Source organism: Phyllobates terribilis, unplaced genomic scaffold (genome assembly GCF_046119375.1).
Source record: "Phyllobates terribilis strain yellow unplaced genomic scaffold, ASM4611937v1 Scaffold_4__5_contigs__length_816908805, whole genome shotgun sequence".
Classification (NCBI taxonomy): domain Eukaryota; kingdom Metazoa; phylum Chordata; class Amphibia; order Anura; family Dendrobatidae; genus Phyllobates; species Phyllobates terribilis.
Window position 1 is genome coordinate 168330508 of NW_027362764.1, and position 21791 is coordinate 168352298.

Below are 21791 nucleotides of genomic sequence, written 5' to 3' on the forward strand. Positions count from 1 at the left end.
AGATGCCTTACTATAGAGAGGGGAAAGCACTTCAGCCCTCCGGACTGATGACTAGAACTCATGGGGGAGTTCAACTTTATTTTCTCATTAATACTGCTGCTAAAACAGTAGAGATTAGACAAGGTATGTCTAAACATCTTAAGTATCTAGTTGGAAGTTTCACACAGTTAAAATTGTTGACAGTTTCCTTTTCCCGTTAACATCCATGTAAAACTATCTTTTATGTACAAATAATGTAATTCAAGTGAATAAATATATATTAGGCACTAAAAGCTTCATGCAGTACTTCCACTAACTTACCTGTAGGGGTGCTACTGCGGAATGAAGAAGATGGAGTGATGGGTGGAGTGACTGGAGGGGTGAGGCTGCCACTTCCATGACGGGGCGGCGTTGACACATTTCCACGGGATACAGAGCTTGACAATGTCAGTGAGAGCTTAGGCTGAATTTTCTTTTTTAAGGTTTCTTGTTCACGTCGAGCTGCATCAGTCATGAATCTATAATAAAATAAGAAGAACATTAATCCTCCAGGGAACGAGCAGAAAATCTAGTACTGGATATATATTAGGCACAGTGGATATTCTGTATATAAGAAAAAAGTCTTCCGGATTAACTTAATAAACGACATCACGCTTTCCCCTGTACCGGACATCCGCTGCCTCGGAGTAACCCTTGACTCTGCCCTGTCCTTCAAACCACACATCCAAGCTCTTTCCACCTCTTGTCGCCTCCAGCTCAAAAAATATTTCCATAATCCGTCCTTTCCTCAACCCTCAATCTACTAAAATGCTTGCGCATGCCCTTATCATCTTCCAGCCTGGACTACTGTAACATCCTCCTCTGTGGCCTACCTGCTAACGCTCTCGCACCTCTCCAATCCGTTCTTAACTCTGCGGCCCGACTAATTCATCTCTCTCCTCGTTACTCTTCCACTTCTCCCCTCTGCAAATCTCTTCACTGGCTCCCATTTCCCCAGCGTATCAAATTCATATTAACACTGACTTACAAAGACATCCATAACCTTTCTCCTCCGTACATCTCTGAACTAATCTCCCGATATTTTCCCTCATGTAATCTCCGGTCCTCCCAAGACCTCCTTCTCTCCTCCACACTTATTTGTTCCTCACCCAATTGCCTCCAAGACTTCTCCCAAATATCCGCCATCCTCTGGAATTCTATGCCCCAACACGTCCGACTAGCCACCACACTTGGATCCTTCAGATGGAACATGAAAACCCATCTGTTCACGAAAGCCTACAGCCTGCCATGACCCCGCTGCCTCTTCAACACCACTGGAGCTGCTGCCTTACCAACACCGGACCTGCGCCTCACCAACAACTCTCCACCTACTGTCCCCTTCCCCGTTCCTGTAACATAGTTTGTAAAGCCGAATAAAGACTTGCGTCCATCAAGTTCGACCTGTTAGTTCTGTAATTGCTAAAGTTGATCCAGAGGAGGGCAAAAACCCCAAATGATCTGGCCAATCTTCACCTGAGGAAAAATTCCCTCCCGACTCTGAAACCAGCAGTCAGAATAAATTCCTGTATCAACCTACTATTTTATTTTATTTTTAAGTATATGCTGAAATCTGCCTGGTATCTAGAAATGCATCCAGTCCCCGCTTGAACTGGTGTAGTGAATCCGACATTACCGTCTCCTCACTCAGTGAATTCCATATTCTCACTGCTCTTACCATAAAGAACCCCTTCCTATGCTGGTGCTGAAACCTTTTCTCTTCCAGTCTTAGTGAGTGCCCTCTTGTTACCGTAATATCCCTCCTTTTGAACAAATCCCGGGCAAGATCTCTATACTGTCCCCTAACATATTTGTACACATTTATTATGTCCCCCCTCAACCTTCTCTTTTCCAGGCTGAATAGTTCTAGTTTTGCCAACCTCTCTGGGTATTGCAGTCCCTCCATTCCCTTTATTAATTTTGTTGCCCTCCTTTGTACCTTTTCAAGCTCATTTATATTCTTTCTATATATTGGGGCCCATTACTGAGCACAGTATTCCAAGTGTGGTCTGACCAGTGCTTTGTACAGTGGAAGAACAATGTTCTCATCCTTTGCAGCTATACCTCTTCTGATACATCCCATTACCCTGTTTGCCCTTACAGCAGCGGCCTGACTTTGGGCACTCCAATTTAGTTTGCTATCAATCAAGATGCCCAAGTCCTTCTCCATCTCTGAATTCCCCAATGATTTCCCATTCAGTGAGTACTGGTGACTTCCATTTTTTCTTCCCATATGCATGACCTTACATTTCTCCTCGTTAAACCTCATTTGCCATTTAATGCTCCACCTACCCAGCTTATCCAAATCCCTCTGTAGGTCTGCACTGTCCTCTTTTGTATTAATTGTTTTACATAACTTTGTGTCATCTGCAAATATTAATATTTTACTATTTATCCCGTTGACTATGTCGGTAATAAAGATATTAAATAACATTGGGCCTAGTACAGACCCCTGTGGTACCCCATTAGTGACGCTTACCCAATCTGAGTATATTCCATTTATAACCACCCTCTACCTTCTATCCTTTAGCCAGTTAGCTACCCACTTGCAGACATTTTCCCCCAGCCCCATCATTCTCATTTTGTATACCAACCTATTATGTGGCACGCTATCGAACACTTTTGAGAAGTCGAGATACACGACATCCACTGGTTCCCCCTGATCTACTCGAGAGCTAACCTCCTCGTAGAAGTCAATCAGGTTTGTTTGGCAGGAGCGATTCCTCATGAATCCATGTTGGTTCGGGATTAAAAGATTATTAGCATCAAGATGCTCCGTAATTGCCTCTTTAATGAAGCTTTCAAAAATTTTGCCCACAACGGACGTCAGACTCACCGGCCGATAGTTTCCGGCGTCACTTTTCGCTCCCTTTTTGAATATTGGCACTACATTCGCCTGTCGCCAATCAAGTGGTACAGACCCAGTCTCAACAGAGTCCTTAAATATAAGATATAACGGTCTGTCTATCACATTACTTAGTTCCCTTAGTACCCGTGGGTGTATGCCATCAGGTCCTGGTGATTTGTTTATTTTAATGTTACTGAGGCGTTTCTGTACCCCAGCTTGGGTTAGATTTGTCATACTTAGTGGAGGATTAAGTTTGTCACTTCTCATTTCTCCTGTTAGTTCGATTTCCTTTGTGAAAGTTGTCGAAAAAAAATTATTTAATAGATTAGCTTTATCCTCATCTTTCTCTATGATTTTGCCTTCCTCACTTTTTATCGGTCCAATATTATCCGATTTAATCCTTTTACTATTTATATACGTAAAGAACAGTTTGGGATTTGATCTACTTTCCCTAGCAATACGTTTCTCTGTTTCCTCCTTCGCTATTTTTATTTGTTTTTTGCAGGTTCTCGTTTTTTCCTTGTAACACATTAGTGCCTCCTTACTGTTTTCCTGTTTTAATCTCTTGAATGCCTCTTTTTTGCCATTTAACGCCCCTTTTACGTTCTTGTTCAACCATATTGGTTTCCTCTTATTTCTGGCCCTTTTATTCCCATACGGTATATATCTCTCGCACTGAGTATTCAGAATTCTTTTGAAGGTTTCCCATTTACTATTCGTATTCCATTGATTAAGAACTTTATCCCAGTCAATAAGTTGAAGGCTTTCTTTCAGCTGATCAAACTTCGCCCTCCTAAAGTTTAATGTTTTTGTTGTTCCCTTATTGATAACCCTACTGAAGGGCATTTTGAAGTCGATAATATTATGGTCGCTATTACCTAGGTGCCCCCCTATCTGTACCTCAGTTATTCTATCAGGCCTATTAGTCAATATTAAGTCCAACACGGCCTTCCCTCTCGTTGGTTCCTGCACTAGTTGGGAGAGATAATTATCCTTAATATTTGTCAAGAACCTTTTTCCTTTCTGAGATCTACAGGTTTCTGTTTCCCAGTCAATATCCGGGTAGTTGAAATCCCCCATTACAATCACTTCATTATGTTTTGCTACTTTGTCTATTTGTCCTAATAGCAGATTCTCATTCTCCTCTGTTATATTGGGTGGCTTATAGCAGACCCCCAGTAATATTTTATTATTATTTTTAGTTCCCTCTATCTCTACCCACATGGACTCGACCCCCTCTTCTCCCTCTCCTATATCTTCCCTTAGTCTGGGTTTTAGACATGACTTTACATATAAGCAGACTCCTCCGCCTTTCCCCTGTTTCCGGTCCCTTCTAAATAAACTATAATCTAATAAATTTACCGCCCAGTCGTAGCTATCGTCTAGCCAAGTCTCTGTTATACCTACGATGTCATACCTCTCCTCCGATATAAGCGCCTGCAGCTCATCCGCCTTATTGGTCAGGCTTCTTGCGTTGGTCAGCATGCAAGATAAAACTTTGGGGTTATTTAGCATCCTATTCTTCTCTAACGATCTAACTGTACTATCCCCACCCCCCTCTCCACCCTCATTATATTCACTTCTCCCCTTCCCCCTTGCTTGCCTCACATCCCACCTATTTCCTTGGTTCCCCCCCCCCCCGTCTCTAGTTTAAAAACTCCTCCAACCTATTAGCCATCTTCTTCCCCAGCACCGCTGCACCCTCCCCTGTAAAATGTAAGCCCACAAGGGCAGGGTCCTCTTCCCTCTGTACCAGTCTATCTTTGTTAGTTTGTTTACTGTAAGTGATATCTGTATTTTTTTATGTAACCCCTTCTCATATACAGCACCATGGAATCAATGGCGCTATATAAATAAATAAATAATAATATTAATAATAACTTAATATTGAACACCCATTATAGGTATGATATAAATTTTTGGGGCTCTTACCATACACTGCTATATTGTCCATGCATTTCCATAATTATACCTGTCCAAATTTTTTCTGTCTTTTAGACCAGTCTTTGACCATCTCGGCCGCACTTTTTCTCTCCCTTTTCTCCCTTGTTCCCACCCTTTTATCCTGCTTGTCACTTAATATACTAAAATAAAAGATTTTGTATTCTTTCTATTGATTTCTGTCTTTTTGCTCTCTATTGTGCATTGGTGGATAGTTGTTGCTTGGCCTTGTCCCATTCTTTACACTTCTACTTCCTCAGATTGATCATTCTAAGGGCTCATGCAGAGGACTTTTTTTATATTACTATCAATGGAACTGTGTCGGAGCTTGTTTTTTTGTGTAGCGTGCTGGTGATTTTATTTGTACAATTTTGAGATGCATACTATGGTTTGATTGCTTCTTATTGCGGTGACCGAAAAACTTCGATTCTGGCATTAGTTCAGGGTATGGCCCGGGCTCAGGTCCTGAACCCGCACCAAACACTGGCACCTGACATCACACGTCTCCAAAGGTTAAGAGATGACCTCTCTTGCCACCAATACATGACTCTTTTACCTGCTTTAAATGCAACGGTTCTCCTGAATCTTCAGTTGTTTTTTGTTTGTTCCTACACCTCTCTGTTCCTGCGATATGGACCTCTCTTCCCTGAATGTAAATCTAGTCTTATTAGCTAAGTGGGTGTGATCATCAATTGATCTCTACAGGAGTCTTCATAAAGACTATGCCCAGTTGGATAAAAAAAAACTAGATTTCTAAACAGAAAGAATGGATCACATCTCAGGAATGGAGAGTCGCAGGAACAGAAAATAAACAGTGCCAGATTCAGGAGAACAGAGGCACTTACACAAGGTAAAGAAAATGCATGCTTATGGCAAACAACAGGTCTTTTTAAATGAATACTAGAAAATATGCTAGACCTGATACAATGAGCACAATGCTAACCTGAATATCTGATCAGGACTCTGTGGCCTTTAAACCTTTTCACTGATTCAATATTAGTGCATACCATCAACAGAAATCTATGTGCATCCATAGTAAAATCTTTGGTGCCGCAGTCTTCTTTAGGAAATAGCAAGCAGAGGACATCACTAAAGACATCACCACGCAACTATAAGACTGCAGTGATAGTCTTTTATGTTCGTTTCAGAAGTCAGTTGAAACTGTCAGATCTGATTGGGACTATGGGGGTTTTATTGGGTTTGGAAAGCAAATTAATAAGGCTTTTGTTCTGCAGGACTGAGTATCACAATGGGTAAAGTATGGCTGGAAACACTGAAAACATTAAGGGAAAATAATGGAAAATATCTTTAATCCCATTAGGTCAAGTGGAAATTTTTAATAAAACTTGGATTTTATGACTGAATAGATAATATGTTGTGTCTTTCCAAAGCCAAATGCGTTATAAAAAGAAACATATTTGTTAAGTGTCTATTAAGACTGTGCCAAACCCGGTGTCTGAAACAGATCCAATAATACCACAATTATAATCAGTTTGCCAATTCTGAACAGAGGCACGTAATTCACCATTTATCATATTAAGAAGTATAATGATCTGTCACTACCCTGTCACCACAACGTGTAGATGACACTGTACGAACACATGTCGCAGAAATGTCATAAATGGCGCTATAATAATAATAAATAATAATAATAATTCCCAGTCATTAGTACAGTGTCCATTTTAGGACATGATCAGATATCAAAATCAAACATCAGAATGATGTCAGTTTGAGGCTAAATACCCTGTCTGAGAACTGATTTTGATAAGTGATTCTGACAAGTGATTCTGACGAGTGATTCTGACAAGTGATTCTGACAAGTAATTTTGACGAGTGATTCTGACAAGTGATTCAGACAAGTGATTTTGATGAGTGATTCTGACAAGTGATTTTGATGAGTGATTCTGACAAGTGATTTTGATGAGTGATTCTGACAAGTGATTTTGATGAGTGATTCTGACAAGTGATTTTGATGAGTGATTTTGACGAGTGATTCTGACAAGTGATTTTGATGAGTGATTTTGACAAGTGATTTTGATGAGTGATTCTGACAAGTGATTTTGACGAGTGATTCTGACAAGTGATTCAGACAAGTGATTTTGATGAGCGATTTTGACAAGTGATTTTGATGAGTGATTCTAATGAGTGATTTTGATAAGTGATTCTGACAAGTGATTTTGATGAGTGATTCTGACAAGCGATTCTAACAAGTGATTTTGACAAGTGACTTTGACAACTTTAATAATAATAAAAAAAAAGTACCTCTTCACTGATGGGACTTGGACCCAAAATTTTGTGTCCCAAAGCCAGTGCACTAACCACCGAGCTATAAACTCAGTTGTAAAAGCCTAGGAGTTCTATTTGGTTATATGATTTTCAGTGCAAACTTGTCTAAAACTCACAGGGACTTATGCACAAACTGCAAGCAAGCCAAATTCAAATGATGTTTGATTTTGATGTGTGAGTCTGATGTGTGACTTTCTTCAAACATCAGAATCAGAATCACAATGACTTTTAGTCACCGTGAATATTTTCATGGTTAATCTCATAAGACAAGAAAAGCTATCACTTACTATCACTTGACTGGATAGCGTAATGGTAAGGCATCAGCCTCTGAAACTTCAGTGTTAAGCGTTCTAATCCTGATAGGAATAAAAAATTTTTTAAAATTATGCCTATTTAGCATAGGCATAAAACTGTTCAACATCCTGGTTCTTTCTTTCAGTCTGTCCAATAGACTCAGGATAATAACCAGATGAAAATGACAAATGGACTCCCAACCTGTCACAAAAAGCACGCCAAAAGCGAGCCACAAACTGAGGTCCTCTATGAGAAACAATATCCGTGGGAACGCCATGGAGCTTGACAATCTCCTTAACAAACGCCTTGGCAAGTGTCTTGGCGCAGGGCAACTTAATGAATGGAACCAAATGACGCGTCTTACTAAAACGGTCCACAACCACCCAGATGACAGTAAAACCCTCGGACACAGGAAGATCAGTAATAAAATCCATAGTGAGATGCGTCCAAGGCGCACTAGGAACCTCCAGAGGGCAAAGCAACCCCCCAGCAGGAGTATGTGAAGCCTTTGACCTAGCGCACACAGTACACTGACGCACCCACTTGATGACTTCCTTCTGCCATCCAGGCCACCAAAAACTGCGACTGATCAGTCTCTTAGTCTCCGAAATTCCTGGATGACCTGCCAACAGAGACTCATGACACTCCACAAACAAATCTCTCCTAAAGGCTCTAGGCACGAACAACCTCCCATGGGGAGTGTTAGATGGAGCATCATATTGAGCTTTCAGAATCCCATTCTCCAAAACGGAGTCCAAAGCCGCCACCACAACTCCTTTCTGTAAAATGCTCTCCTTCTCCTCGGCACCGACCATAGGAGAGAAGCTGCGAGATAAAGCATCGGCTTTAACATTCTTAGTACCAGGGATATAGGTAACAGAAAAATGAAACAGAGAAAAAAAAAGTGCCCACCTAGCTTGACGGGCATTCAAGCGCTTGGCAGCATCCAGATAGATCAAATTCTTATGATCTGTGAAAACCTGAATAGGAAATCTAGCGCCTTCCAAAAAATGACGCCAATGTTCAAACGCGAGTTTAATAGCCAGCAACTCCCGATTTCCAACATCATAATTCAGTTCGGTTTCCGAAATTTTTTTCGAAAAGAAGGCACTAGCATGTACTCAATCCTTGTTCTCCTGAGACAAAACTGCTCCAACCCCCACCGATGAAGCATCGACCTCGACCAAAAAAGGCTTGGTCTCATCAGGTTGCATAAGGATAGGGGCAGAACTGAACCTCTCTTTGAGATACTCAAACGCTTCAATGGCCTCAGTAGTGCACTGGACCGTATTCGCACCTTTCCTGGTGAGATCGGTTAGAGGTTTAACAATTACAGAAAAATTCTTAATGAATTTCCTGTAATAATTGGCAAAACCCAAAACTCTCTGTATAGATTTCAAACCAATAGGCCTAGGCCATTCCTGCACAGCCTGAACCTTCACAGGGTCCATTTCAAAGCCCTCGCTGGAGACAATGTAGCCCAATAAACTAATTTTCTGCACAGCGAACTCACATTTCTGCAGCTTAGCAAATAGTGAATTATCACTCAATAACAGAAAAACTTCACGTACACTCTGCCAATGGGACTCCACATCTGGTGAATAAATCAAAATGTCATCCAAATACACAACCACATTCTTACCAATCAGAGGTCTCAGGACGTCATTAATAAGGTTCTGAAAAAATGCAGGTGCATTGGTAAGACCAAAAGGCATCACCAGATTCTCAAAATGACCTACCGGAGTGTTAAAAGCAGTTTTCCATTCATCACCCTCCTTCACACGTAACAAATTGTATGCCCCCCGGAGATCAATTTTGGAGAACCACTTGGCGCCCACTAATTGGTTAAACAAGTCAGGAATTAACGGTAATGGGTAGGAATTACGTACGGTAATCTTATTAATTTCACGAAAATCCAGACATGGACGTAAACCGCCGTCCTTTTTTTTAACAAAGAAGAATCCAACTGCCACAGGCAACTTAGAAGGTCTAATGTGACCAGCAGCCAGGCTAGTCTGTATGTACTCCTCCAAGGCCTTTCTTTCAGGGATAGTCAGATTAAACAAGCAACTTTTGGGAAGAGTAGCTCCAGGAACAAACTCAATGGCGCAATCATAATCCCTATGACAGGAGTCTTTACCTCATTGAGCCTACACCTCAGTCTCCTGTCTATGCGAACAGCTAACTGCGTAGCTTCCTGCAGAGTCTCAGGTGCAGGGAATGCAATTAGCAAATCCTTAACCCTTTCACTCAGACCAGCAAGAAATAAACATCTCAGCGCCGAATCATTCCAATTAACTTCTGAAGCCCACCTTCTAAAGTGTGTGCAATAATTTTCAACATCATCAGACCCCTGATTCAAACGTCTAAGTTCTGATTCAGCAGATGAGATTCGATCAGGATTGTCATATAATAGCCCCATAGCAGAAAAAAATTCTTCAACAGAACTTAAACACGGATCATTGGGCAGGAGAGAAAAGGCCCAACCCTGTGGTTCTTTGCGCAAAAGTAACATAATAAAACCAATGCGCTGTGATTCATTCCCAGAGGATCTTGGTCTCAAATGAAAATATAACAAACAAGCATTTTTAAAGGAAAAAAAATCTTGCTGTTTACCATAAAAAACATCAGGCAGTCCTACCTTCGGTTCCACAAAATGCGCTCCAGGACAGCTACTCACGTATTGCTGAAGCTCGGCCACCTCCAGAGACAATCCCTGCAGGCGTTGAGCCAACTCCTGGACGGAAACCATACTGATCCCCGAATTTCTTTCCTTTTAGTTTTTTTTTGGGCTGGACTTACTGTTATGATCTGCAACAAGAACGAAGGAAAGATAGGGGAAAGCTGTCCCTAAAATAAGACTAAGCTGAATCCCTACAATGTAGCGGGCTGCCTGTTCCTTGTGAACAGACCCGCCTTTGTCCTCGGCTAGTCTGAACGGAGACCTATAGAAATAAGGGAGGGGTCCCTAAAAGTACTAAGGACTGGGACAAAAAAGGGACACCTCCTAACAGAAGTTGCTGCAGAACACAAAAGATAAACTGACAAAAAGTACTAGAGGTCCCAGAGGACCAAGCGAACTAGAGAGAGATAGGCACCGAAGCACCTGGCTAGAGAGACAGTCAAACACTGAAGTCCAGCCAGGCCAGAAGGGAATATATAGGCAGAATGTCACGTGACCGCAAAACACAAGATAGAAAAAACTAACAGGAGGGTTCTAACATTAACAACTCATTTACATATAAGTAAAATGTGGATTTCTTTGGAATAAGTCATCAGATCGCAGGTATCAAGGTATCATTTTATTCATCGTTCTATTACCTATATGCCCATATAGAAATCTTAGGAAAATCCTACTGACAGGTTCCATTTAAACATGATGCTTAGTATAAGGCATGCCTGATATTTAATACTTTCAAAGGAAATGGACACGTTCATTACTTAAAAAAAATATTTTTTTTAGTAGGGTTTGATTTATATTTTTGGACAGCCGTTATGTTTCACAGTACATAGCAGATTGCAGGATGAGTTACCAGTATTGTTGAGCGATACCTTCCGATATCATGAAATATCGGATCGGATTGGATCGGGCCGATACCCAAAAAGTATCGGACATCGCCGATTCCGATACCGGAAACCAATGCAAGTCAATGGGACACAAATATCGGAATGAAAATAAACCCTTTCTTTCCCTGTAGGTTAATTCTACATGAAGGAAAACAACTAACAATAATGTAGAATGTATTGGGGGAGGTGGTTGCCCAAATCGATGGGAACAGTGCTCACAGTGAAACATGATAAGTCGGCAATTCAGCAGCGGCATACACCGGTACCCGACAATTTATAACAGAAAGAATAGAGCTTCACACATAGATTAGATAGATAGAAACATGTCAGTCACATATATATGAAGTACAGTGACAGTGTTGCTTACTGTACTTGTCATTTAGTGTAAAGGATTTATTAAAAAAAATATTAGTGTTTTCATGCACCGTCTCTTTAAAAAAGCCGGCCGGCAATTCAGCATCTGTACCCGACAATTTATAACAGAAAGATAGAGCATCACACATAGATTAGATAGATAGAAACATGTCAGTCACATATATATGAAGTACAGTGACAGTGTTGATTACTGTACTTGTCATTTAGTGTTAAAATAAAGGATTTATTAAAAAAAAAAATTGGCGTGGGGATCCCCGTAATTTTAGTCTCTAGCGGAGGTTAAGCAGACAGCTGGGGCAGATGTTTGAAGCCTGGGAAGGGGGTAATACCCACGGAGCTCCCCAGGCTACTAATATCAGCCCCCAGCTGAATACCTAGCCTTTACTAGCTATTAAAATGGGGGGGACCCCCCAAAAAATGACGTGGGGTCCCCCCTATTTTAATAGCTAGCAAAGGCTAGGCAGACAGTTGGGGGCTGATATTAATAGCCCAAGAAGGGTGCCATGAATATTGGCCCCCTCCCAGGCTAGAAACACCAGCCGTCAGCCGCCCCAGAAATGGCGCATCCATAGGATGCGCCAATTCTGGCGCTTAGCCTCACTCTTCCACGCTGCCCTGGTGCGGTGGCAGGGGGTAATAGTGGTGGGGTTCATGTCAGCGCCAGCTGCCATGAAGCCCAGGTTAGTAATGATGGGTGTCTATAAGACACCCCCATTACTAACCTACAAAGTGTTAAAAAGAAAACACACACTACACCCAGAAAAAAATAATTTATTTGAAATAAAACACACCATTTTATTTAATTCTTAGTTTACTAAAAAAAAAACAGTTACCTGTCCACGTTCCTGCGCTGATCTCCCATGCACAGCTGTCACATCTGGAGATGGTGACAGCTGTGCATGGCTGCTGTAAGCTCACGCTGCCGGGAACACGTCCGCTCCCGGCAGCGGGAGCCACTGACTGAGGTCACCGGAGTGCATTCAGTCAGCGCAGCTCTGGAGACCTCCTTTACGGCACTGCTGTACCGTGGGAATTTCTCACGGTACAGCAGGGCCGTAAAGGAGCTCACCGGAGCAGCGCTGCCTGAACTCCGGCGAACCCGCTTATGCAATGACGGGGCTGCTCTACGGCCCCATCATTCTAGCGGCGGCAGCGGTTCAGAGCGGTCACATTCTATGTGGCTGCTCTAAACTGGTGATCATCGTGGGACACTCGTGGACTACTACGGAGGGGTAAGGATAAGGTTGTGGTTTATTATTTTACATTTTATTACAGGAGATCGATGGTTTCGGGGAATTAGGTGTCTAGGTGAGTATAGGTGTAGTTTTTTATTTTTTACTTTATTTTAGGTGGCGATCGGCGGGGACAGGTAATGTATAAACTAATTTATTGTAGGTAACCACTGGCCACCAATGACATGTATTTAAAATTTATTGGGGACCAAAAAAACGTGTATAGGGGCAAAAATAGCACATGGGGCAGTTTAAATAGCAGGATCAGGCTGATGGGAACTACTGCTCCCATCGAGCTGATCCTGCTAGCACGAGTGGACAGGGGACAGACATAGGCCGATGGGAGTAGTAGTGTCACATCGGCCTATGTCTGCTGCACGCACACACTCGCAGACATCGCACAGACACCGAGCACACCCCCACAGACATCGCACAGACATCCCGCACACACCCGCAGACATCGCACAGACACCCTGCACACACACTAATCATGACGGGCTGATCGTCTGGGAGGTGAGGCTGACCTGTGCGGCCGTGGGAAAGTTCATGTGAGTTCATGCAATGCAGTCGAGCATGAACTCACATGAACCCTCTGAGGGCACCACGGCTACTTCAAATGAACAGCTGATCGGCATCACCTGATACCTCAGTTGAAGTCTTTTCACTGCCGGCTTCCCCGCCCGGGTCCTTCGCTCCAAGTTCCTTGGTGCTGTGCTCCCCGCCCGGTCCTAACTTACGATCGGGATGTGAGGTGGCGGGGGGAGCGCAGGATCGGGGTGGAAGGCTGCGGGGAAGCAGTATGGGGCTGTGTGATTCTTTAAAAGCCGGCGGCTTTTTACCGCTCGCCGGCTTTTAAACAATCAGGAGAATTCTGTCAAGCTGGGATAGCATTCTGATGACAGGCTGGATCGCAGCTGAGCGCTGCCATCCAGCTTGTCATCCTTCAGAGACACTGCAGAGCGCAGGCATTATGGGAACTTCCGATTCCGGTATTCGATATTGTAAAAGTATCGGAATTAAGTATCGGAATTCCGATACCGCGAATATCGGCAGATACCCGATATTTCAGTATCGGAATGCTCAACACTAGTTACCAGTAAATCTATATGTGAGCAGGATTTGTAAGATTTATCTTTTGTACTTTGAACGCTCTTCTAAGTCAGTTTTAGATATGCATATTATGGGTGCCTTTGTGTGCCCATATCACAGATGCAAGTCCTAGCTCAACTGTGGGTCTAAAGACCCAAACAGACAGTTTCATAAGCTATTGAACATTAATGCAGCCATGAATCACATGAATTACAGTGAAGTGTAGTGGCTGTAGAAGTTAATTTAACATTTGTAACAAAACAGTATTGCAAAAAGTCTTTTTAACCAAAATCCATACATTTAAAGATGACCTTCCACCAAATTTTACATGTTGAACTGGACATACAATGTATTAGTGTGCTGCAGAGTGAAATAAACCTTTTTTTATTATGTTGGCACTACCAGAGAGATTTCACTGGGGGCGTGTACTTCATCCTCTTCCTAATGCTGACCAATCATAAGTAGGCAGACACACACTGGGAAAAAAAGAACACACCCCCACCATAGCTTAGATCAGGCATGTATTGACAAGCAGTCGGCTCTCAATGCAGAAAGATGACATCGCTGGAGCATAGCAAACCTGAGTGTGATTAACAGACAGCTTTTAGCTTTCATTTCTAGCAGTCGTTTTGGGGGAAGGGGCAGTACTGCTGAAGTTGAGTCTCATTTCAGAGATGAGAGCTCAAAAATCTGTCAGTTAATCACACTCAGGTCTGCTGTGCTCCAGCACATCATCACTCTACAGTGAAAAGAGCAAACTGTTTGTCAAGGCTATTGTGAGGGGCGTGTTCTTCTTTCCCCAGGGGTATGTTGCTGCCTGCTTATGATTGGTCTGCATCAGAAAGAGGAAGAAATACATGCCCCCAGTGAAATCTCTCTGGTAATGTCACGAGTGTGTCAGAGGTGATAGACAGTCACCCTGCAATGGTTTGCAGGAGATCTCCACATTTGGCAATGCAGACAGTTGCCTAGGTAGGAGGCTGTGTTTAGGACCCAGCGACGACCTCCCTTTAGTCTGGGTGAATATATACCTGGTGTGTCTAGGTGGGCGTCGCCGGTTATACTCATTTCTACTTGGAACTTCGCTGAAGCAGCATCACGTCCTCTCTGGAGTCTTGAAGCCGTGTGCCTTGTTGGAGTTCTCCTAAAGCTGAGTTGTTGTTCCCCTGTGTTCTCTTCCCCTTTTGTCTTTAAAGTGCTAGTGGAGGTTGACTAGTGCTCATCTCCTTCGTCATCAAAGCTATAGCCTTACGCCAAGGATAGTAGGGCGAGGCACGTGATCGGCGACAGCTGCGGGGGCTGTATAGGGACGTTAGGGGGAGACAGAGTGACGCTGGTCCAGATTAGGAGGTCACCTCTTCCCCTTTTCCCTAGTGTCTGGGCTCCCTTTCCCGTTCCCCTCTGTGTTGCACTCACACCTGGCGTGACATTATAACCGGCCGAGCACGTTTTGGGAAAAAAAAAAAAACGACACAAGATTGACATTTTGTTTTGTTTTTTCTTTTTGTGTTTTTGGGCATGCACCTTTTTTTCCTTACTCCCTTTAGTATGGGATCAGTTGCAGAGCTTGCAGAGCAGTTCCACTGTCTGTCTCTGGAGGTGAATGACCTCCGCTGTGAGGTTCAGCAATGGTTACAGGCCGCCAATGTGGGGATCTCTGCAGGTAGGCCTGTCCAGCCTGAACCCAAGGTTGCCCTCCCGGACAGGTTTTCAGGAGGCAGGGACAAGTTTTTTGTGTTTAAGGAGGCATGCAAATTGTACTCCAAACTTCATCCCTACTCCTCCGGTAATGAGGAGCAACGGGTTGGTATTGTGATCTCTCTACTGCAGGGCGATCCTCAGTCATGGGCGTTTTCGTTACCGCAGGACTCAGCTTGTCTCCAGTCTGTGGAGGTTTTTTCTGGAGCTCTTGTCCTCATCTATGATGACCCTGACCGAGTCGCCTTGGCTGAGTCTAAGCTACGTCGCCTTCAGCAGGGGATTTGGTCAGTGGAAACGTACAGCTCAGAATTCCGCAGATGGGCAACAGATTCCAAATGGAATGACTCAGCCCTTAAAAGTCAATTTTGTGAGGGGCTTACTGAAAGGATGAAAGATGCCTTGGCTGTATATGATACTCCTCAGTCCTTGGAGGCTGCCATGTCTTTGGCCATACGTTTGGATAGGCGCCTTTGGGATAGACGGGTGCAACCTTCTTCTCCGGGGCCTTCTTGTTGGGGTTGTGTACCTTTGCCAAGGGAGCGGTCTGGGGGTGAACTAGTACTGGGGGAAGTGGAGGAACCTATGCAGTTAGGGGGTGTCTCTACATCATACATCTCCCCGGAGATTCACAAGAAAAGAGGCGTATGGTTTTTTTGTGGGAAAAAGGGACACTTTGCTGGGACCTGTCCTTCAATTTCTAAACAAAAGGAGACTCGTTTAACTCTCGGTAGTCTGGAGTTGAATAAACAAGGGGTGCATTTGTGGCCAAACTGCAGTTTCCGCTTTGTCCTGACAGCAGAGGTGGTGCTAGAGATCAAAACAAAAAAAATGTCTGTGTTTGTTGACAGTGGAGCCGGGATCAGTATGGTTGATGCTGAGTTTGTGAAAACTCATGGTCTTGCTTGCTGTGCTTTAGCTGAACCTATTCCCATCTTTGCCATTGACTCGGCCCCACTTGCACAGAGAGCATTTACTTAGATTGTACATAATGTAAAACTGAGGGTGCGTCAGTTCATTGTGAAATCATTCCTTGCTATGTTTTGGAAAATCTCCCTACTCCGATTGTTTTAGGTATACCCTGGCTTGTTAAACATAATCCGCTGGTAGATTGGCAAACTGGGGAGATTACTGAATGGGGAGATTACTGCTATGAGAACTGTCTGAATGTTTCTATTGCTGCTGTCTCTACGGGCATACTGCCTGCTTTTCTGTCTGGTTTTGAGGAAGTTTTTTCTGAAAAAGGGTGTCAGGATTTGCCTCCTCATCATGCTTATGACTGTCCTATTAACCTGACCCCCGGAGCTAAATTACCAAAGTCCAGACTATATAATCTTTCTGGCCCTGAGAGACAAGCCATGAAGGTTTTCATGGCAGAAAGTCTCGAGAAGGGACATATCAGACCCTCATCTTCGCCCGTGGCGGCAGGGTTCTTCTTTGTGAAGAAAAAAGATGGCGGTCTACGTCCCTGTTTAGATTTCCAGGAATTAGATCAAATTACCATCCAGGATCCATACCCTCTTCCTCTGATTCCTGATTTGTTCAGCCAGGTTGTGGGAGCTAAGGTATTCTCCAAGTTGGATTTAAGGGGAGCCTACAATCTGGTTACAATCAGAGAGGGGGATGAATGGAAGACAGCGTTCAATACCCCGGAAGGTCATTTCGAGAGTCTGGTTATGCCTTTTGGTTTGACCAATGCACCTGCGGTATTCCAGCATTTCATAAATTATATTTTTCATCATTTGGTGGTGAAGTTTTGTTGTGGTCTATCTGGACGACATTTTGGTCTATTCACCTGATTTTGAGACCCATCAGGGGCATGTTAAGCAGGTACTCCAGATATTAAGGGATAACAAACTTTATGCCAAACTAGAAAAATGTGTTTTTGTTGTTCAGGAAGTGCAGTTTCTGGGGTACTTGTTGTCATCTTCAGGTTTTTGGATGGATCCGGAGAAGATCCGTGCAGTCCTTGACTGGGAACGTCCCGAGAACCTGAAAGCCCTACAACGTTTTCTGGGCTTTACTAATTTTTACAGGAAATTCATCCAAAATTACTCGGTGGTAGTGAAACCCCTTACTGACATGACTAAGAAGGGGTCTGATTTTTCCAACTGGTCGGAGGCTTCCCTCCCGGTTTTTTCTTCCTTAAAGAATCATTTTGCCAATGCACCTATTCTCAGTCAACCCGATGTTTCTCAACTCTTTATTGTGGAGGTCGATGCTTCGGATGTCGGGGTTGGGGCTGTGTTGTCTCAGGGTTCATCCCCTGGTAAATGGCGTCCATGCGCCTTCTTTTCTAAAAAACTGTCTTCGGCTGAGAGAAATTAAGACGTGGGTAATAGGGAACTTTTGGCGATCAAATTGGCGTTTGAGGAATGGCGACACTGGTTGGAGGGGGCTGTCCATCCTATTACTTTTATTACTGACCATAAGAGCCTGTCATATCTCCAGTCAGCTAAACATCTCAACCCTAGGCAAGCCAGATGGTCCCTGTTTTTTTACTAGGTTCAGTTTTGTTGTCACTTTTCGTCCAGGGGTCAAAAACGTCAAGGCTGATGCTTTGTCCCTGAGCTTCCCTGGTGGTGGTGACCATGAGAACCCTGCCTCAATATTACAGAAAGGGGTAGTTATTTCGGCTCTTTTTCCTGAACTGGAGGGTTAGGTGCTGGAGGCTCAGGGGGATGCCCCTGCCTCCTGCCCTTCAGGAAAGTTATTTGTACCACATGATCTGCGCCGTAAAGTAATTAAGGAACATCATAACTCTGTGCTTGCTGGGCATCCAGGTGGTAAGGCAACCGCGGACCTTCACTCTCATCGTTTTTGGTGGCCGGGGTTGCATTGGGATGTAATTGAACACGTAGCTGCTTGTAGTATTTGTGCGCGTTCTAAGGTTTCGCACACCCGTCCGTCTGGTTCTCTTCTTCCGCTACCTATCCCTAGCAGGCCATGGACACACTTGTCCATGGATTTTATTACTGATCTGCCAGTTTCTGCAGGCAAAACGGTAGTTTTGGTAGTAGTAGATAGGTTCAGTAAAATGGTTCACTTCGTCGCTTTACCTGCACTTCCCAATGCTAAGACACTTGCTCGGGTGTTCATAAATGAGATTGTGAAGCTTCACGGGGTTCTCTCCAATGTGGTGTCTGATCGGGGGAGCCAGTTTGTTTCCAAGTTCATGAAGGTATTCTCTTCTCGACTTGGGGTGCAGCTGTCCTTTTCCTCTGCCTTCCACCCTCAGTCGAATGGTCAGACCGAGCGGGTCAATCAGAACTTGGAGACATACCTCAGGTGTTTCGTCTCCGAAAATCAGAAGGATTGGGCATCCTACTTACCGCTGGCAGAATTTGTCATCAATAATCATCGTCAAGAATCCACTGGCAGGTCACTGTTTTTCGGCGCAAACGGTTATCATCCACAGTTTGGTACTTTCAGTGGGGGAGGAGCTTCAGGAGTTCCTGAAGAGGAACGGTTTGCTTCATCGCTCTCCTTCGGCGTGGCAGGGTGTTCTGTGTAATTTGAAGGCCATGGGTGACAGGTATAAACGTATGGCTGGCAGAAAACGCTTGCCAGGTCCGGACCTGAATGTGAATGACTTTGTGTGGTTGTCTACAAAGAATATAAGATTTAAAGTTCCTTCTTGGAAGCTGGGACCTAGGTTTATTGGTCCCTACAAAATTACGACCGTCATTAACCCAGCAGCGTTTCGTCTTGAACTTCCTCGGGCCCTTAAGGTTCACAATGTGTTCCACAGGTCCTTACTCAATGTAGCGCCGGCGTCCCTGCCCTCTGCTAGGCAGGGACGCTGTTCCCCTCACCTCTCTGCTCCGTGCCCGGCGTCCTCCTCCCGCTCTGCTGGCAGCGCGCGCTCCTTCCCAGCCACTGTGCTTAGGGCGCGCGCGCTCTCCCTCCCTCTTAAAGGGGCCGCGCGCGCCGTCCTAAGGAGTCCCCGGCCAATGGCCGGAGGACTTCACCATATATAAGGCACCTCCTCCAAAATGGAGGTGCCCGAGCAATGTTGTTGCACTGTTCACTACTCTGCTTCAGCCCTCAGGTCCCGATGCCAGTTACCTGCCAGATACCTGCCAGCTTGCTGTCTTATTCCTGCCTGATATTCTGCTACCTGCCTGCTAGCCTGAGGTCCGACGGTCTGCCTTACTACTCCTGTCAGTCTGTCTAAGGACCAGCTTGCCCGCTCACCTGGGAGCGCACATCAACTACCTGCCTGCTTGCCTGAGGTCCGACGGTCTGCCTTCCAACTCTTGTCAGTCTGTCTATGGACCAGCTTGCCCGCTCACCTGGGAGCACACATCTGCTACCTGCCTGCTAGCCTACCTGGAGGCTCTGCCGTCACGTGCTGTGACCACCTGCCTGTCCAGTGACTCCTGCCCGCTCACCTGGGAGCGCTCATCTGCTGCCTGTCTGCTAGCCTACCTGGAGGCTCTGCCGTCACGTGCTGTGACCACCCGCCTGTCCAGAGACTTCTGCCCGCTCACCTGGGAGCGCTCATCTGCCGCCTGTCTGTTGGTCTTCCTGGAGGCTCCGCCGTCACATGCTGTGACCACCCGTTTATCCAGAGACTCTCGCCTGCTCACCTGGGAGCTCACGTCTACCATCAGCCGCCACAGGTCGTACCAACCCTTTACCCAGAGACTGCCCCGGTCACTTGCCGTGACCATCTGCCCGTTCACCCAGAGACTGCCCCGGTCACTTGCCGTGACCATCTGCCCGTTCACCCAGAGACTGCCCCGGTCACTTGCCGTGACCATCTGCCCGTTCATCCAGAGACTGCCCCGGTCACTTGCCGTGACCTCCTGCCCGTTCTTCTAGAGACTGTCCCGGTCACCTGCTGTGACTGCCTGCCTGGTCGCCACCCGCTCCCTTACAAGGACCGCCCCCTTGTATAGTAGCTCAGAGGTTCCGCCTCCCAGACCCGTTACAGTTTGCTCGGGCCATGGAACCCGGTGGCACCCAAGCTCCCTCGCTCTCGGACCTGTGTCATGAACTGTCCCGTCAGAGGTCCCAACAGGAGTCCATCCTGGGTCACCTGCGGAATGTCAATTCTCGCCTGGACACTCTGACTGCTCCGCCAGCAACCTCCGCCAGTGCCATGACTCGCAATCCGGCAGCTCCGCTGTCCACTAATACCATGGTATCCTACCCCGGCTTTCTGCACCTCCTCGCTTCGGAGGCGACTCCGCCCAGGCTCGGGGCTTCATAAATCAGTGCACCCTGCACTTTGAACTCCTGTCCCACCAGTTTAACTCCGACCGGGCCAAAATTGCCTTCATCATGTCCCATCTCACCGGGGAGGCCCTGGCCTGGCTAAATCCTCTATGGGAGAGAGGAGACCCCCTGGTGTCCGACTTGCCTGCCTTTCTCATGGCTTTCCGGAAAGTCTTCGACGAACCCGGACGGAAGACCTCATCCGCATCATCACTGCTACGCCTCCGTCAGGGAAGTCTCACCGTGGGCCAATATGCCATACGGTTCCGTACCCTTGCCTCGGAGCTGGCCTGGGATAACGACGCTCTGGTATCCGTCTTCTGGGAGGGTCTGTCCGGCCGTATTAAAGATGAACTTGCCGGTCGGGACATTCCTACCACTCTCGATGACCTAATAACTCTTGCCACCCGGATTGACCTACGGTTCCAGGAGCGTGCCAAAGAGGTCACCCGTGAGAGGAGGTTTCCACGTCTAGCTCCTACTTTTCAGAAATCAGTCTCTCCCCAGGTACACTCTCCTGAGCCTATGCAGGTCGACCAGACCAAGATGGTCAAAACCCGTCAGGACTTACGCCGTGCCGAGGGGAGCTGCTTCTACTGTGGCAGTAAGGAGCACCGGATCCGTGCCTGCCCGGAGAGGTCGGGAAACGCCTGTGTCTAGGTTCGCTCAGAGAGGTCGACCTAGACAAGAATAAATCCTCTCCATCTCTGCTGCTGTCAGTCTCAATCGTCTGCGGGGAGAACCGTTATTTCGAACTAGCCCAACTTGACTCTGGAGCAGCCGGGAATCTTATTTCACAGTCCCTGGTAGAGAAATACCGCATCCCCACCAAACCTCTGGCTGTACCCTTGTCTGTTGCTGCCGTGGATGGGGGTCTCTTACCACGCCCCATCCAACTCATCACCGAATCCATTACTCTGCAGGTGGGAATGCTGCATTCTGAGAGTATCTCCTTTCATGTTCTGCCTGGACTCTCTCACGCCCTCTTGCTAGGTCTACCTTGGCTCCAGAGACATGCACCCGTGCTTGACTGGCAGACCGGAGAAGTCCTTCGCTGGGGACAGGACTGCCATAAGACCTGTCTGGTTCCCGTCCATCCCGTCCGTCCTTCTCCTACCCCAGCTAATCTACCTGGACTTCCGATTCCTTATTGGTCTTATGCTGATGTCTTTAATAAAAAGGAGGCAGAGACACTACCCCCTCATAGACCATACGACTGCCCT

General features: G+C 45.5%; 1 protein-coding gene across 1 annotated transcript in view; it reads right to left on the minus strand.

Annotated features, from left to right (window-relative positions):
* Positions 1-21791, minus strand: part of JAZF1 (JAZF zinc finger 1) — a 368303-nt gene that overhangs the window by 61439 nt on the left and 285073 nt on the right. The window contains exon 3 of the mRNA XM_073677913.1: positions 301-497. Within this exon, the coding sequence (XP_073534014.1) occupies positions 301-497 (197 nt within the window). The remainder of the gene's footprint in view (positions 1-300; positions 498-21791) is intronic.